At 38.4% G+C, this 19,439-nt stretch overlaps 2 protein-coding genes across 2 annotated transcripts; both read left to right on the top strand.

The window, feature by feature from the left end:
* Window positions 1–741: 741 nt before the first annotated feature.
* On the top strand, window positions 742–13,562 carry LOC137123222 (adhesion G protein-coupled receptor E5-like). The gene is made up of 17 exons (XM_067496609.1): window positions 742–1,029; window positions 3,787–3,861; window positions 4,151–4,300; window positions 4,406–4,580; window positions 4,885–4,973; window positions 5,387–5,427; window positions 5,693–5,803; window positions 5,884–6,037; window positions 6,208–6,327; window positions 6,419–6,618; window positions 6,709–6,873; window positions 8,541–8,735; window positions 9,223–9,440; window positions 9,639–9,797; window positions 10,623–10,791; window positions 10,964–11,068; window positions 11,396–13,562. Exons 1-17 carry the CDS (start codon window positions 999–1,001, stop codon window positions 11,435–11,437), a joined length of 2,199 nt encoding a protein of 732 aa, XP_067352710.1. The 5' UTR covers window positions 742–998; the 3' UTR covers window positions 11,438–13,562.
* A 537-nt stretch (window positions 13,563–14,099) lies between these two features.
* On the top strand, window positions 14,100–18,983 carry LOC137123680 (long-chain fatty acid transport protein 1-like). Its single transcript, XM_067497782.1, has 14 exons — window positions 14,100–14,274; window positions 14,364–14,541; window positions 14,659–14,797; window positions 14,895–15,150; window positions 15,288–15,455; window positions 15,921–15,990; window positions 16,364–16,455; window positions 16,760–16,869; window positions 16,964–17,173; window positions 17,270–17,393; window positions 17,494–17,631; window positions 18,210–18,374; window positions 18,457–18,603; window positions 18,687–18,983. Exons 2-14 carry the CDS (start codon window positions 14,372–14,374, stop codon window positions 18,842–18,844), a joined length of 1,947 nt encoding a protein of 648 aa, XP_067353883.1. The 5' UTR covers window positions 14,100–14,274; window positions 14,364–14,371; the 3' UTR covers window positions 18,845–18,983.
* The last annotated feature ends 456 nt before the right edge of the window (window positions 18,984–19,439 follow it).

The raw sequence follows: 19,439 nt of genomic DNA on the forward strand, positions 1-19,439 counted from the left end.
TTGAGTCGTGTTGAAATGTAATCTTTATGCAGTGATAAGATATAGTTTTATGTCTTATGTCAGGTAGATAAGGACACGATAGAGTCCATTTAATAAAAAAATGTTACCACCATGTTTTTTCTGAACCGCATTGCGATTTTCGTAGCTGTCTAGGGGGTTGAGAAATTGCAGAAGGTTTGTCAATGGAATTGGGTGAAGGGATAAACATTTAGGGAGGAAAGAGGCAAAAGGAGGAGGAGATAAAATGGGAGTATTGGGGAGAAGGGGAACGGATATAGGATTACTTACAGGGATAACTCAAGTACAGCAGCAGCTGTTTATACTGAGTGTTAGTCATTGTCCTCTCTTCTCTCTCTGCTCCCCCCTCCTCTCTCCCTTCTGTCTCTCCTGAGAATGTTGTGAATAGATCTTGAATAGAGCTCAGTGGAGCATAGAAGTGAATGTGAAAGGCGACACAGAGAGAAGTGGGGTGTTGTACAAGCAATGTGATACAGAGCTAGTGTGAGAAATGTGTTCACTTGGAAAGATATGGGGTGAAAGAAGAGCAAGAAAGAGTGACTGAAGGCAGAAAAGGCCACATAGATAAGTGGATTGGAGGAAAAGAAAGAGAGAGAAAAGCAGAGGTGGGGGGTTGGAGACAGAGAGGGAGACAGAGGCCTAGCGAGAGAGAGAGAGAGAGAGAGAGAGAGAGAGAGAGAGAGCAAAAGGGGTGGGGATTCAAGGGAGAGTAAGGCTGCTCTGAATCTGAATCTGAATCAGAGGAAGAAAAGCTGGTGAAGGTTCACTTTTCAGTGTTTCCTGGCAAACATATCAATATCCTCGACTAAAAGGATTTATATTTTTCATTGTAATTTTCATACTTTGTGGAATCTGTAGACCTGGGATTACAGAAACTCTCTAAAACAAATCTTTGTGAAATATTAACATCAAACAGATTTGCAGCTTTACAAAGTTCTGATAAAATCACTGTCTGCCTGGAAACAGTGTTTGCCTTTGACATGGGATTTTGGAGGGAGCTATTTCTTCTTGGTAAGTCTATCAATGAGGTCACATTGTGTGTTTTTGTGTTTGTGTGTGACTGGACTGGGTGTGTAAAGGCAGAGAAAAAAGAAACAAAAAGTGCAGGGACATTTTTAAATGTTTTAATATTGGGTTGGTAAACTTCTAGTTGTGTTTCAGCTTTTTCTTGTTAGAGCATGTAGCAACTAGAAAGAATGTAAGTATGTTTACTCCCTTTATATTTCACTTTAGTATCAACTTTTGAACATTTCACTTCTAGATAAGCTCTATACCAATCACAATTTGAGAATTTGATAGTAGAGTGATTGAATCTTTAATTCCAGCTCACAACATTAGAAATGTCAGTGACTGAGCACTTACTCAGATGTGATTCCTGAAATGTGGGCAGATGTCACCAGAGTGATGCTACGCTCACCAGATCAGTCAGAGTGCCAACTCAGGCAAAGCAAAACAAACCTGGAGCCCGTGTGCAGTGTGCAAACTGGCTCCAGTGTGTCACCACAGGAAGAATCTTAACCTTTTTTTGTTAACCACAGACCTAGGTATGGTGGTGCTATTTGTAGTGCATACATACACATCTGGCAGAATTCAGAAACCTACTGCCATAGAAGTACTATAGTGGTTTACTGTGTCTATGATGCTGCACACGTTTTTGTGTGCAGTTAACTATAGATTTTGCTATCTCTTTATGTACACTTTTTAAAAAATTATATTAAAGGTAAAATCTAGTAAAAGTAATATTCTGTTTACTCATTAATATATTTTATTTAATGATCAAATAGCTAATTGGCTTTCTAAACATGCCCAAAATGTAAAAGCAGAACTATTCAGCTACTAACACCTCCTGTTAAAGCTGATCTAAGCATGACTATGAATAATAGTGGGAAGCCCATCAAGACGTATCATGTGACACTGCAGATTTTCCTGTTTCTACAGAACTTTTACATCTTCTTTGAGATCATTGTTTTTGTTTTCCACTCCCTAATGGTTTTAGTTCTCATTAGGTCATCGGCCTTGTTCCAAACCGCTGTTTTCAGCAACAAATCTATGATAAATCCACTGTGTGCAACAAGATAAAGTTAGCAACTAGCTTGGGAATATAGAGAATGTGACGTTGATGTCACACCCTTACGGATTGGCAGGCTGAGAGCATACCACACCAGATCGGTAGTAGTAGATGTGTAGATGTGTAGTAGGCAAAACGGAAAAATATTTCTCTTAGCAGTTGCTGGTGACCATTATTGGGATTGAATCCCAATAATGTGGCTCCATAAGGATGTGTGAGTAAAACTGGAAGTGCTGTTGAAGTAAAACTTCAACAACCACTTTACAGGGTTATAATATGTCAGTGATTTGTGTTTGGAGTTTGTAGTTTTCTAATTAATCCAGGTTAGTAGTTTTACTGGATTTATTTTGTATTTTAACAACTTTAAATTAGCTATGGCCTCTAGGAAACACATTCTGTGAATGAAGGACAAACTACTACGTTGATAATTAAAACCAAGTCTCAATTATAGCACAAAATAAATTGTAGCTGGTTTGCTGTGTTGATAATGAATAAAAGAGCAACTCTCTTATATTCAGTAGAGTTTTTAAAGGTCAACAACTATAGTTTCCTCATTTTTGAAAGATGTGTATCGGTCAGCTTAAGATTTCGAAATAATTAATACCTCTGTGACACAGAAAACCACAGTTGATTTTACACCCATGCACACTTTTGATGCATATACACTACTTTATATCATGCAACACAGAAGAAACAATGAGACAAGGCTCAGCCAGAGAAAAGGTATTAAATGCTTGACGATGAAGCTTTTGCAGCATTTATACTGTAACCTCCACTTTTGATCAGACCCAAGTGTAATGCAGCAGGAGGACAGTCAGAAAAAAAGCAAGATAGTTAGAATGAAATGTGTGACTGAGGGGACATACAAAGAGCACAGTTAATGTAATTCACCACTGTGGTTACTATTAAATGAAAGTCAGCTGCGAGCTAAGCATGAAGTCGCTCTTTGTATATTTTCAGGCCTTGTTTCCGTTCACATATACCCTTGGTCACACTGGTTTGAGGTGAGGTACTGTTTGCTGATGGTGAGGGACAGTGTGGGGGTTATAGATAATTAGGTATGGAGAAGCATGCTTATGTATAATTTAAATAATATTTATTATTTAACAATTTTTTTGAATTATATATAACATTCACCCTCAATCAATTTAGTTTAGAGTTTGACATACACCTGTGTGACCAGAGTGTACACATTTTCCCACTGAGCACAGCACAAACACACGGACATACTTTTCCAAGGATGTGGAGCCCAACAAGGAAATTAAAATATTCCATGGAAGACTGGCATACAAACTCAGTTTGACATCAAAGTAGATTATAAAGTTGACAGTTAAAATGTATCAAAAAATTTATCTACACATCCCAACTATCTGTAATTTAAGAAGTGCCAATACTTAAGTATGTTGTTGAAATGTGCCATATGAGATTTTTATGTAGAGGCTGATAAGTAAGTAGATCACAGCTAATCTTCTTGGTGAAGAAGACAATTATCAACTTTTCAGAGCCTCCCTACTGTCCTACAGTGTGATCCACACACACACACACACACACACACACACACACGCACACACACACACACACACACACACACACACACACACACACACACACACACACACACACACACACTTCTTTTGTACTTATTAATTTTTTTTCAAATTGTGACATAAGGCTAACTTGCCTCTTTCATTTTCTTACAGGCTTAATGTGTATGCTGTGGAAGTGTTGCTCTGGTTGTAACAATGGATTTCAAAACAAACGGAAAGCCTGTGTTGGTAATAAATTACCATGACCTCTGATTTTATTTATACCTCTCTTTCCTCCGCTTTTTTTACCAGAAAAAAATACATTTTTTGATCGTTTATATTCCAATTTAAAACGACATCAACACATTTTTAAGCAATTAGCAAAGAGCAATACAAGTGACAGCAAGGCCATTATCTCAGGCATAAGAGCTGGAGGAAACATATCTAATAAGACACATTCCCCAAAATCAAAATGACAAGTTTTCTACATACAAGGTTTTATTTTGAACTGATCTCTGTTTTCTATTGAAATCCGTAGATATAAATGAGTGTGAAGAACATGAAAGTAATTGTGGCAAAAACTCCCTTTGCTTCAACACAAATGGAAGCTTCTACTGTGTGTGCCAGGATGGATTTATTCACAGCGGTGGCGCTCGTAACTTCACAGGGCTAAATGGACAGTGCATTGGTGAGCACATGTGTACAAGTGCTAGTGTGTGTGTATTTATCAGTGACATTTCTCTCTCATTTTCTCTGTCACTCTTATCATCATCTTTACTTATTCTTCCTTAAGATGAAAACGAGTGTCAAAGGAAATACAAGATCTGTGGTGACACACCAAAATGCATCAACCTTATTGGGAGCTACACCTGCACCTGTGATTCGGGATTCATCTATGCTTACGGAAACTGCATAGGTGAGCAGCGTCTGAGATCACAAGCCAACACACACAACAGAATCACGACTTAGTCGATTGAGTGAATGGAGTCAATAATTTGTACTGAAGGACTATTTCACAAAATGCTGCAGATATGAACGGAATTGCAAATAACAGAAACCATGAAAAAAACCCTACGCTGTCTTGGCCCCAGGCTCCAGGAAATACTGATGCATGTTACATGTTATCAATGTATTATTTGAAAGAGAAACAGTATTTCCAACAGTATTTCCAAAACTCACATGGAATTGCAGAAATTTTAACTAGAACCTTCTGCCGCTTCTTTAATTGCCCTTGAATAATGTCAGTCGATACTCACTTGTGTGACTTTGTCCTTGTACTTGTGTTAATGTTAACGGGAGTTACTGGTGTAGGTGCCCAGAAGGGTACACCAATTATGGCATTAAAAAAACACCATGTTCAAGTAAGTAGAAGCAATTAGTTTCTCACTATTGCTATATATATTTCACACTGCATAAGTACTTCCTGGGTCTTATTTCCTCCTATTCCTCCTATTTTCCCTATGCTTGTTCACACTGCCCCTTCCATAAGCTTCGAAATGTAGATGTCAATGGCAGCCTCATCTTTGCTGACACATTCACACCTGAGTGTGCTCCAGTTTCCTGTTTTCTCAGCTTTCACTTTACTTTCTCTGATGACTCACTTAAATCAAGATAAGCTGTGTTGTATGTCTCACGAGATTAAGGGGAGTTCTCTTCATTGCTGCTGATTTGCAAAGTAGATTTTATTAACGCCTTTTTTAAACACCTTTCATTTTCAGTGCGTATACTGTACCAAATGATCAAATTCTGTCGTAATTCCCTCTGTTCCATTTAGGGCTGGACTGTAACATCTATAATGATAATGAAGCTGCAAAGGTGAGATACAGCATCATTATTACAGTGGACATACTGTAACAGTGGGAAGTAAATAACTACATTATGTCTTCATACAGTACAGGATATATGTTTTGTACTTCTCCCTGTTCATGCAGCTCAGTCCGTCGACCCGATGTACAGCTAAACAACCCTTCAACTCATTTAATATGCTAGGCTAACCTGTGGCCCAGCATAATTTACTATATATGAACTTTAGTCTGGGAATAATGTAATACTCTCATTATTATTGATCTCTGTCTGTCAGAGGTTCAAAAGCCTGGAAAACATTTTGTCCATGATGAAAAACAGCTGTTTGGCTCTGTCCAACTCAAGTGCCACTGGTGAAGGAGAGACTAATGGAGATTCACTACTGAAGGTCAGAAAACCAAAACCAAAACAGTCTTACCCATACAAATAATTGCACTATTCTTATTACCTCTTCTTTTTTCCGGACAGAACTTTTTGACAACGACTGAGACTATCCTCTCATCTGAGCCCCTTAAAAACAGTGAGGATGTCAGTGCATTGCTCAGTATAGTGGAGAGCTCCATTATGCACATTGGTCCTCAGCTCAAAGACAACTACACCAAGATCGAGACTAAGGAGACAGGTAATGGTGTCTGTTTGCTCAGCATTAATCTGCATATCATTGGATAGCAATAGCTCACTGGTCTTTTCCCTGGATGATGCCGATTATTAATGAGTGCAAGTTAAAACCCTTCGCAAGTTAACTTAAACTGTACAATGTTGGGACTTTAAATGAGTTATCTGCTTGAATAGAAGCACAAATTGCTGTTCAGAGGGGAAAGACCCGACCCATTGGGCCGATCCATTTAGCCGATGAGAATGCAATTGTGGACACTGACTGGACAACAGCTAGTGGGACTGGAATATACTCTGGTAAACTCTGCTTCTGTTTGACCTCTTATTCTTACTTTTCCTTCATTTAATGTATAACAAACACGATCACGTATCTTATTGTCTTTTACAGGCTTTGCTCTGGCTGCGTTGTTGAGCTACAAGAAACTTGAGGTGTCAGTTAATAAATCTTTTGAGGAGCTCAAAGGACATAAAAAAAATGGTGTGGATCCCTCTTTCCAGATCTATTCTAAAGTCGTGTCAGTTGTAGTCTCAAACCCCTCCACACAAAACCTGAGCCGCGCTGTCAATATCACACTCAAACATCTACAGGTAGTCCCACATGTCTCCCAGTCTTTTCATTGTAGTCCTACTTCTGTTACTGCATTCCTTCTTTTTAAAATTTGTTTTGTTTATTGAAAGAGGGAAGAGTCCCCTGAGCTAAACTACGTGTGTGTGTACTGGAATGAGAGAGGAGCCTGGTCCACAGAGGGTTGTTATCAGCGGCACTCTAACAACACACACACTGTGTGTACATGTAAACATCTGAGCAGCTTTGCTGTGCTCATGGCCCTGTATCCCATTGAGGTAACACACACACACACACACACACACACACACACACACACACACACACACACACACACACACACACACACACTCGTCATTCTTCACAAAGGTAATACATTTCTAGTCAGGACAGCTAAATAAATAATTAGAATAAAATCTATTTTAAAGAACTCACTTTATTTTAAAGTTGCACAAACCAGTATTTTTAAAATAATGATAAACACCAGGATTTTACATGTGATAGTTAAACAAGTCTGGGTCCCAGGATCCTTTCCTAGATTCTCTCCACATTACAATATGTTTTGGACCATATTTCTACTAAAAATATTGATATTGATATTGATAGAAGATATTACAATTACATTTTGTCATTTAGCAGATGCTTTTATCATAAAGTGACTTACAAGTGAGGTACAATCCAGCTGAAAAAAAAAAACATTCTATGTCAGGGTGAAGACATTGAAGCAAAGTGTAAAAGTTTATTGTGTAGCTTTCAGATTCTGTACCACTTCTAGCTCAGAAATAAAACTGAAGCACTGAAACTGAAGCACTGAAACTGAAGCACTGAAACTGAAATCTCCACTGATTTTACCCTCAGATGGACATTTCCACTCATCAGAAACATGTCCAGTAAATCAGCATGAGGCTGACCTGTTATGGCTCTGCCTTGAGTATGCAACATAACATTGCTTGTTAGGTATTGTGGCAATGGGAAACATGACACAATAACTGAGGGAACGTGTCATTAGTCAAATTGCTATTCTCAGGGGCTTTCTAAGAAGCCTTATCATGTGTGGTCTCAGGGAATGTGTAGCTCTCTCTAATAGCCCACCTTAAGTGTTTGGCTTCCTGAGAATTACTGTACATAGACATAGCTACTTGTCTTGTTTTAAAGACCAGAGCAGAATATGTCACTTCTGACAGCACTTTTTCTCATCGCAGTCATTTCTTTATTTAACAAATTCAGATCCCATATATTGACTTTTTGATAGTCTGGTCACGTATTGTATGCGTGAGTGTCCTTTAGATAAAGCTGCTCCAGTTTTCAGAATGCTGAACTCTGACCCCTTCAATCTCGTCATTATTTGATGCTTTGCTGAGAAGAACAATTTGACTTCTGACATGTTCACTTAGTTTTGTGGTCGTGTTTCCCACAATACCAGTGCTGCTTAATGAACTATGTCCTACTTGGAGGCTGATAGATCTGTTAAAGCAAACTGACTGCTCAAAGGACAAGCGAGCAGCGGCTGCAAGTTGAGCTTGAAGTGAGAAAACTCAAAGAGAATTGACTTTACGTATAAAAAAGTTCAATAAATCAATGCTACAAGTTTTACTGACCTGCAAATTGTGCAGAATCTTAATTCTAGATGTACATATCATCATTTTGGTCTCATACTTGAAGTGTGATCCAATAAAACACTGCTGCTCATAAAGTTGGAATGAAATGTTTTTTTTACCTCTTCTTATTAAATTATTAAATTATTGTGACAATATGATTTATTCTTGATTCTCGATTAATTGATCAATCCCTTCCAAACATATGACAGTGAACATTCAACCACAAATAACCTTCAAAAACAGAGGAATGTGTCTGAAAACAAAATTATTCCAACTTTATAGGCAACAGTGTATTAACTTACAGAGGCCCAGTTGCTCATCCCAGGATCTGTTGTGTCTTCTTCTAGCACACGTATGGACTCCAGATAGTGACCAAGATAGGACTGATCATCTCCCTGCTGTGTCTCATACCGTGCATCCTGACATTTAAGTTCTGTCGTTCCATACAAGGGACCCGCACCACCATCCACCTGCACCTTTGCATCTGCCTCTTCATGGCTGATCTCATCTTCCTCGCCGGCATCTCAAAAACTGAACCTGTGGTATGTTTGTGAAAGCAAACATGGAGCACATTAACAAGAATGTAGTTGGATTAAAATATATACAGTGGGTTGGCCTGTCCCACCCATCTTCCAGTTTGCCTGCTACAAAGCAGAGCCCAGTTAATAATGGAAAAAAAACTCTCCAAGTGAAACTCAGAGTTTTGCTGCGATATCAAACTTTAAACCCATTTTCTGACATGTTAGAGAGAAATACATATTTGGTTATCTTGAGGGAAAAAAGAAAGCAAGAACTTTGTGGTACACTTACTAGTAGTAGAGAACAATTTGTATTTACCTACAGTATTATATCACCTCAATTGTAATGATTGAAGTCGTTTTTTTTCTGGGCCCATTTGTGTTCAAAACATTTTAAACGCATGGTCTTTACTTCACTTTGATGCTTGTGACTTACAATGTTTTATTTCTGTTTATACTAAATTGAACCATATAATGGTCCTTTCTCATCTGAGTCTTTCTCACATTACAGGGCGGCTGCAGGTTTGTTGCAGCAATGCTCCATTGCTTCTTCTTGGGAGTGTTCACCTGGATGCTTTTGGAAGGCGTGCAGCTGTACCGCATGGTGGTCCTGGTGTTCAATGCCACTATTCGGCCCCTCTACCTATTGCTCACTGGTTACGGGACACCACTTGTTGTTGTCATTATATCTGCCATCATTAGACCAGATGGATACGGCACTGATAAGTAGTACGTGTATAATGAAAAGATGATGGTTATTGAAACTGAAAAGGAAAGTCAGTGTTTATGTATCCATGTGCATGTTGTGTCTTTATACTGCCTCGCGTGATGTGTATCTGTACAGATTGCACAGACCTTCTGCTGTTTATATCTCAGTGACATCAAGTAAACCTTGTCACGAACATGTGTTTCCTTCCACCCACTTAGCTGCTGGTTGTCGCTGAAAGACGGCCTCATCTGGAGCTTCTTCGGCCCTGTGTGCATCATCATCTTTATCAATGTCTTCTTCTTCATCATTACCGTTTGGAAGCTTGCCCAGAAGTTCACCAGCCTCAACCCCGATCTCACCAAACTACACAAAATAAAGTCAGTCTGCATGTGTGTTTGTCTTTGTGTGTTACAGTGTAGCTTTTGTTTGCATCCCCTCTTGCTTTTGTAATATGTCGAGTAATATCAACCAAATTTTCCCAGTGTGCAATTAAACACAGAGTTAAAAAGTTCAACAGCACAGATCTAGGAACAGAGAAATTTATGGATGGAAAGAATGTGGGGAATGTCTATTGGGGGGAATGTCTAATGGGGTGCTACTGAAAGGCTGTTCCCTACAAGCCCAACTCTGCACAGCATGCGTATTACTTTTTACTCCAGTCATGGAAAACACTGCATAAATGTGTGAAGCTAGACAACACAATTGCAAAAACAATTGGGTTGGATACCCTGTTTCATCAATCAGTGATATTCCATGGATTCAAGGCAAGTGGGGATGTGAAATTGTTTCATCACAATCAAAAGATTTCTGTGACGGTGAACCTTGTAGCCCATACATATATTTTGTAGATTTCTTTTTTATCTTATTGACAAGTTGTTTGTAAAGTTGTTAAGTCAAAAGGATTTTTTTTAAAAAAAAAAAAAAAAAAAGAACATTCAGAAACATTTTGAATCTTTTGTATTTAACAGTTGCTTTCTACAAGTGTTTAATACGCTGTAGACTAATGAGAAAATGTCAGTCCTGTGGCTGCTTTGCTTAGAACCCATGACCCATTTTGACTCCTCTCTTATCGTCAGGGGTTTTTCCAGACACTACACTGGTAAATGAGTCATCGATGTGCCTGAGGTCATGTTCTCATTCATTCTCTATTTCTTGCCCTTCTTTCGATCCCCGACCCCCTATACTTTCTTTCTACTCTGCAGAGCTTTCACAGTGACAGCTGTAGCCCAGATGTGTATACTGGGTCTGATGTGGGTGTTTGGGGCATTCCTGTTTGAAGAAAGCAGCACAGTGGTGGCATATATCTTCACTATCCTCAACAGCTTACAGGGAGCCCTTCTCTTTGTCATGCACTGTCTGCTGTCTAAACAGGTAGGACATAAAAGCAAGCGTGTGTGTGTGTGTGTGTGTGTGTGTGTGTGTGAAAGAGAGGGGTTACTGAAAGCAAGATAAGCAAAATAAGTAAAATGAGCCGATGACGTGAGACTGCAATGAAAGTTTTCAGCAGCTGATTTTCCCCCCTATGTTCTGCTGCCCTCTGCAGGTGAGAGACGAGTACGCCAAATTCCTCTCCTGCATCTGCAGACCTCAGAAGAAGACCTACTCAGACCTCACAAGTACCAATCCCTCCAGCAATAGTCAGTCACAAGTAAGCACTCACAACACAATTGTTCAATCACTGTATATAATTACAGACATTTTATGCTACACAATGCTTGTGTTTTGATTTGAATGAGTTCAACAGGAGAGATTTAAAACTTTACTTCACTAAACTACAAAATATGTAATACAGCTGCATAATAATATTATAATCATTAGCTTAGAAATATCTAGTATAGTAATAATACTAATAGTACTTATATTATTTTATATATTTGTAAAGTAATACTTCTGTACTTAGATACTTTTAAATAGTTGTGTTATTAATTTTATAGTCCCAGTACCTCTTCCTAACTTTGTATTTCCATTCATTCAGGGTTCTCACAGTGGGCAGCAAACAGGAGAATCCCAAATATGAAGAGCTCTGTCTTTTCTTCAACCCCAGCTATCACATCTTTAGCCTCATAATTTAGCTTGATTTGAAAAATTGGGTTTGCTTCATTACTTAGTCACCTTGATGTCAATTTCTAATTTTAAGTTATGTTGCACAATTAAACTGGTGGGTTTTTCAAACAGAGGGGATTTAAGATACAGTAATTAATATCGTATTTAAAAAAAGGAACAAGACATGTTTATGAAAAAATGTAATATATATATATATATATATATATATATATATATATATATATATATATATATATATATATATATATATATATATATATATATATATAATTTTATATATAATTTTATATATATATATATATATATAATTTTTTACATATTTGTTACATATTACATATATAAAAAAACATTTATTTTTTATTTTTTTTTTTACATTTTTTTAAAGGGAAGTGTTACCTTTTCAGGCCTGTGAAAAATAATGAAAATGAAACTTCTGAAAAGGAAACCTATGTCTATGTGTGAACTGCACCAAGGGGTTGTGTAATAGCTTAGCTAAAAAAAGTTAAAAAAACAGACATTTTATTAGCATCAGTAGTTAAATCTCAGGCCTTTCACACCCTGAAATTAAGGGGACCGATTTTTTTATTACTCAAAACCCATAAATCTAATTCCACCAAACTGTACAAGCAGCAAATAGCAGCACAATTTCATGGCAATGTCAAATTCTGGCATTTACCTCAGTGTTTTTCTCATTCCAGCCACTGATAATATTGTGCTGCAATATAATGGTTTAAAATCAATGACTGAATTTTTATTTTAGTGGCAAGTAATAAATGTATTCTCATTGTTTCACCACACAAGTAGCCGACTGCTAAAAGTGTGCCTTCAGGACCTCTGTAAGTGAAAGTGAAAATATTTTACCTTACTGGTTCATCCAGAGCATATCACTATCATGATATAAGCTGAATTCCCTTAAAAATGATACTTGTATAGACTATTTATTTTCATGTGCAAATTAATATAAATCTACATAATGTAGGCTACAATAAAATTGTGACACTCTTGATGATAAACACAGGAGCAAACAGCTTGTACTGAGTCCTATAGGTGAGTGATGCTTTGTTTCCATTGAACCTTCACAGAACATGTGTTTAACAGTATGTCGCAATGGAAAAGAAACAACTGATGATACACATTACCCATGAAGTGCCTCGGGGGACACCTTGTGTTCCATGTGGGTTCCTGCATGTAGTTGATGTGCATTGCTTCTTGATTTGAACAAAACCAGCGATATTTTTCAAATCACTTGTTGCTGTTTCTAAAGAAAACTTCTTGGTTTACTCTTGAGCCGTGTTTTCTTTCATGGGTTTTTGTGATTTTTTTTTTCTTGAAAATGTTAACCCAGAAAACATATCTGGTCCAAACATTTGCCTGGACAATTTACAGCACAGACCCACTCTTCTGATAAGCCTGCAGCTTCCTATAATCAAAGCGTGCTAATTATTTTATTAGCTAGTGCCTCAAAGCATTGTTAGTTTTCACAACCCAGGGACAAGAGCTTCAACTGGGATGAGGTCTGATGGGAATTTTATAGACCTGTTTGTTTATGTTATTGCACTTTTCCTTTAAAAAAAAAAGATAATCCAGCACATCTTGAACACTTGCTTAAAGAACCAGAACAGTTGCTGCAAATTTTTATTTTTCTATTTGCTATGTTATATCAATTCATTGATTTTCTAAATCACACAGTGATCTTAAGAAAAAATAAATTAGAGAGAATTTTATTTTAAAGTTTCCTTCTTATGTAAATGCTGTTTTCCAGTGTTTATATTTAAATTGTTTTTTCCTTTCTCCTGGTTCTCAAGAACTATTGTTGAAACGTTTTTATGTGAAGTGTGGCTGCACATTTTTGTGACCATTTCAACCTTTTATTTATACATTGCAAAGTCTATTTTTATGTGAAAGAGCTCCATGCAATTAGCATTTTGTGAATGTAATGTAAATGTGAATCACTATTGTTAGATATGTATGTACTTTAGCTATAGTTTTACAGTATTTGAACATATTTTTCTACTTTTTTGTATTTTCATAAACTTTGCACCACAAACTGTATTAAAGCTTCTACTTATTCACTCAAATGTGTGGTTTATCACTATTAACACACAAGGAATTTGTGTTTAAGCCTTTAAGTCAACAACTACAATCCCTTCAATGTCTCTTTAACTACTATCAAAGTATTTAATCCATGTAATATACTTAAGTATATACTATAAGTCAGTTATGTAACTCCAAACCATACCAAAACCATTAGACTACTGTATAGTACTGTATATGTAACACCTGTAGATGATAAAGTTTGTTTGAATTGGCACTAGATCATACGGTTGTATAATTAATGAAGCTCTTTTTTCTGTAATAAAGATGTGCCCAGTACTACTTTTTCTCATGTGTGTGTGTGGGGGTGTGTATGTGTATGTGTGTGTGGGGGTGTGTATTATTACAAATGTGTTTCATCACAGACATATACAATAATTTTAAATGTTGCTTCATTGATTTTCCTCATCTTTATTGATACATGATATTTTTCCTTGTGTGAATCATACTCTGGCTTGGAGCAGGAGAAGAGCCACAGTGACGCATGGGAGTTTATGAGTTGTAACCTGCTCTGGACGTGCTTCTGCTCATCTGGCATTTTACCTCTGACTACTGCTCTGTAAACATCTGAAAGCTCACACTGTGGCAGTACTGACAAAAATAAGCTGACTTTTCTTTGGACCTGTCTAGGAGCATTTGGATCTCATTAATTCTGTTAATTCCTCATTATTGGTAAGGACTAAAAGTCTTGGACAGGTAAGTCTCCTCTTACCTTATCATACTACTATTTTTAACCATGTATTTATTTATTTGTGTGCATGAAGTTACTGTTTGTGTCATCACAGATTACATTATGCATCGGACGAGTGGTGTCATCGTGTGTCTCAGTGTTTTGGGGGCTGTACAGTTGCTTTCTCTCCCGTGGCTGTGTAGCTTGTCAGTGTTGCTGGGGCTCTGCTTGGCCTGGTGTGGCTCTTGGAAGTTCCTTCACATAGTTCTATGCACCATCAAAAGAGACCTAACGTAAGTAGTTTGTGTGGTTGTGTTTGTGTGTATTTCTCCCATTGTCAAATTTAATTTAATTTTTCTCCTGCATGTTTTCATTTGCTGTTATTCCTGCTACACCCTTCAAATTAAAAGGTGCTTGGTTGTTATTCTGCGAGTAAGGTGTTCCATGTACCAAAACTTGCGACATAGAAGAACAATCCCTGCCCTATTTGCCCGGATGGTGACGTTGCACCCTCATAAACCTGCTTTAATCTATGAGGCCACAGGAGAGGTGAGGACTCATCATGGATTACAAAACAATGCAGGTTCAAAAGCATCAGTGCCTCCACTGAGATAATCAGTCATACTCCACATCCATTGAATTCCAGGTTTGGAGTTTCAAGGAGCTGCAGGAACAATGCAATGCTGTGGCGCACTGGGCGCTGGCTCAAGGCTGGGCTGAGGGAGATGTTGTGGCCTTGTATATGGAAAGCCATCCATTGGTGGTGGCGCTGTGGTTGGGTCTGGCTATGGTCGGTGTAGAGGCAGCTTTCATCAACCACAACCTTCGACATCACTCGCTACTGCACTGCGTCAGAGTGTCTGGTGCTCGGGCGATGGTGTTTGGAACAGAGATGAGAGAAGGTAGGAGCATAATTTAAGACATATTATCATTTATGTAGAAGGACACGCTGGCCAATATAATACAGGCAGAAACATAGTGCAGTTTAACAGCATTCTTAAACAAGGCTAACACTACATTACTACATTTCATCTTCCAGCCGTATCCGAGGTGAGCAGCTCCCTGCAACACAACATGGTTTTGTTTAGCTGTGGTGAAAAGGAGGATGAAGTGAAGGTCTGCAACTTCCATGCCCAGAGCCTGGAGGCCCTGCTAGACCCCTCGCTCAAACACCCGCCGAACTACACCCTCAGAAAAGGATTCAACGGTAAGGTGTGGTGGAGTGTTAGTGCACAGGGGGTTTGACTGTGTTCGCTGGTTTTCTTCTAAGATTTAATCCACTGAATAGCACATACACACCAAATGTCAAATAAATCAACTCACGGCAAAGAAATCTGATGTGTATAGTTTCTTTTAATTTCATATATTCCATTAAAATTTTACCACACACTTGAGGTTTGAGTTATTATGTATTAGTGTTTTAACTTTTTTTCCTGCTTGTTTGTATTGTTTCTACCTTCTGTTATCACATAACATTCCTAAGTTAATACTATTCGAGTCTTTGCTTGCTCAGCCTGTCAGACATACAGACAGGGTGAAGGAGAGACAGAAACATGCTAAGGAATGATGGGGGGAATCTGGGTGCACACCACGCCCCAAAAAAAACTCACTGTAAAAATGCTCCTATGAAGCCAGTATAAAAAAAAATCTGTTTTATACTGTCCTCATGCAGACAGACTGTTCTACATCTACACATCTGGTACAACAGGGATGCCAAAGGCAGCTGTAGTGGTGCACAGTAGGTGAGTTTGTCTGTGGTCTCATCTGAACAGATTCTGCAGATTCTGTTTGCGGAGGAAAAGCAAAACTGTTAATGACATAGTAGTAGTAACTTTTTTGAAAGCTGAGTGAGCAAAGCTGATTTGTCCAGACATGTCTGGACTTTTTTTCCTTGTCTCATTTGTCACTGTCAAATGTTTGACTGCACCAAAATGTGTCTGGTTAGCAGCACAAACAACAACTGAGTCCAGAACAATTTTGTTATGATATTAAGAATCAGAACTGTGAAATTGCTCTAACTCGTTCATGATCATTATGACTGCTGAGCAGTGTGTTGGTGATTTATGTCACCATGTGATTATATGAAGATTTATTTATTCTAACCTGTGTTGTCAGGTATTATCGCATCGTTGCCTGCACTTTCCATTCCTTTGGCTTGTGTCCTGATGACATCATTTATAACTGCCTTCCTCTTTATCACTCTGCAGGTACATATTATTGCATTCATCCCAGTTTAAATATTAAGATCTTATATCACGGTCTTTATTCTAACATTACTGCACACATCACTATCATATGTGTGCTTGGATTCTCCATTAATTTATAACTACTTATTAATAATTTTTTCTCTTTGTGCCAGTACTTTTTAATATAATTTAGATTTTAAAAACATAAATTATTGTGATGTTGTTTGTTCCTCTCAGCTTAGAGAATTGGTAAAGACTGCAGCAGATGTATCAGCATTGTTAGGCTTCAGGGAAAGTTTTTATTTCTTGGAAAATGTGGATACAGGTACCATCATGGGTGTAGGCCAGTGTTTGCTCTTTGGTTTGACTGTTGTTATCAAGAAGAAGTTCTCAGCCAGTCGTTTCTGGGATGACTGTGTCAAACACAACTGCACTGTGAGTATTTGCTCTCCTAATAAGTGCGCCCATCGGAGAACTATATTAATTCTGTCTGTCGTCTGATTGTGTGACTTTGTGTATGTACATCCAGGTAATCCAGTACATAGGTGAGATCTGTCGTTATCTGTTGGCACAGCCGGTCCGCCAAGCTGAGGCACAACACCGGGTGCGTGTTGCCTTGGGTAACGGCCTCCGTTCCTCTCTTTGGGACGAGTTTGTCCGGAGATTCAGAATCAGACAAATTGGTGAATTTTATGGTGCCACAGAGTGCAACTGCAGCCTGATCAACATAGATGGAAAGGTGTGTTTTTATTTTTATTTATCTTAAATTCCTTTTTAAAATGCTTTTCCCAGCTGTACCCTGTCTCATGTATGTGTGGTGTACTTATATATTTAGGTGGGGGCGTGTGGCTTCAGCAGCCGCATCCTGTCCAGCTTTTACCCCATCACACTGATCAGGGTACAGGAGAATGGAGAGCTGCTCAGGGATTCACAGGGACTCTGTATACCCTGCCTACCTGGTGAGCTTACGCACACACCAGTCAACAACTAGACAAACATATGTTAGAAGTGTATCAGAAATGTTCTCTTTTGTCTCCTCTCCTCTCCATCTCTGTGAAGGTGAACCGGGTATGATTGTGGGACACATCAACCACAGTGACCCGCTCAGGAGATTTGACGGTTATGCCGATCTGGACTCCACCGAACAGAAAATAGCTCACAATGTCTTCAGGACTGGGGACTCTGCTTATCTCTCAGGCATGTCTCTTTAACTTATAGCCAGAATAATGATGATTGACTGTGTGGGTTTGCTTTCCAACTAAAATGTGCTCATACACGTTCACTCCCACTGTCCAGACACACATCGTATGATCACAGGACGAGAGACTTTATGTCAAGCATAGGTGAATGAGAGTGATTCACTGTGTTTCCTGGCTTCTGTTCAGTTTTAATGGGAAACACCAATTGTAGACAAAACTGTTAATGATGATTAAGGTGATGACACTGTTTAATAGCAGTAGATATTAATAGCCACAGCTGCCCTTAGGTCAAGTACAGGAGACATTTGAGTTCAGTAAAGTCATCTGGAGAAATGCTTATTATAATAATTGACATATTTGCACAAGAATGCTTATGCTGTTTAAAACTGACAGCATGGTGAGTCACTATTCTTTCATAACAAAGTCAAAACTTAATGGTGAGTCATTTTCACAACAGACTTTACCTTCTTCTTTTCAGCTTTATAATCCCATTCAGGGATGATGATGATGATGATGATGATGATGATGGTGAAGATTGTTATTATTTCTGTCTGTCTTTCTGTGTCTGTCTCTCAGGTGATGTAATGGTGATGGACGAATATGGCTACATCTATTTCAGGGACCGCAGCGGCGACACATTTCGTTGGCGAGGAGAGAATGTTTCCACCACAGAGGTGGAAGGAGTTCTCAGTGGTCTGCTGGGACACACTGATGTAGCTGTCTATGGAGTTTCTGTAGCAGGTAAAAGAACAAGTTTGATTTGGAGGTAACATTAGATTTGTTTTAGATTTAATGTCCAACCTTTCTGTCTGTTTGTGTGCAGGTGTGGAGGGAAAGGCTGGTATGGCAGCAATAGTTCATGAAGGAGGCCAGTTTGACCTTGATGCATTCCTGACCGCTGTACAAAAAGCCCTGCCCTCCTACGCACACCCTGTCTTCCTTCGCCTAATGCCAACTGTTGACACTACAGGTGAGACAGCAATGCTCAAGTGCATGCAAACACACACATTTAAAAAATGAAGTGTGACCTACTTCTTAAACTTCTGTCCTCAGGTACCTTTAAAATTCAGAAGATGCGGCTGCAGAGAGAAGCATACAAGCCACAAGACCCAAGTGAAAAGATTTATTTTTTGAACAGTCGTGCCAGATGTTATGAAGCTGTTACTGATGAACTCTATCATGCCATCATACAAGGGAAAGTGCGTTTATGAGAGGGGGAGGTCGACTGCTAAAGAGAATAATATGCATATTTGAAATCAGAGAGAGAGAGAAAGACTGTTAAGACCACATCCAAATAAATAAACATTCCTGTGAATTGCATGTTGAAATATGACTGTGTTGCTGTTTTTTTTAATAAATTCTATTTTTACAAACTTTTTTAGACGTTTTGCTTGTACTGACAGTCTGTTACACAAAAAATGTTGTGTTAGTAGTTTGATATTAAGACAACAAATCATCTGGGCACTGAAACCGGTTTTACTTATTATAATCATTACTCTTATTAATATAGATGATTTGTGATGGGGGCCAGAATCCACAGTCTGTGCAGAAATGTTGCGTAATTCTGTAACGTTTTTTGAAGACAATAAAAGGTGTCCACTTTCCTGCTTAACCTCATACTAGCATTAGAGACACATGTCTACACAGGTCAAGGACTGTGGATTTTGGCACCACGCTACCATTGTCAGGGCTTTAGGAAAGGATTTCCTTATGGTCAGTATTAACAGGAAGAACAGTTAAAGTAGGTAAACCTGTTTGATCTTTTAAAAATTAATGCAAGTAAGACCTGCATTCATATGGACACCC

Source organism: Channa argus, chromosome 3 (genome assembly GCF_033026475.1).
Source record: "Channa argus isolate prfri chromosome 3, Channa argus male v1.0, whole genome shotgun sequence".
Taxonomy (NCBI): Eukaryota; Metazoa; Chordata; class Actinopteri; order Anabantiformes; family Channidae; genus Channa; species Channa argus.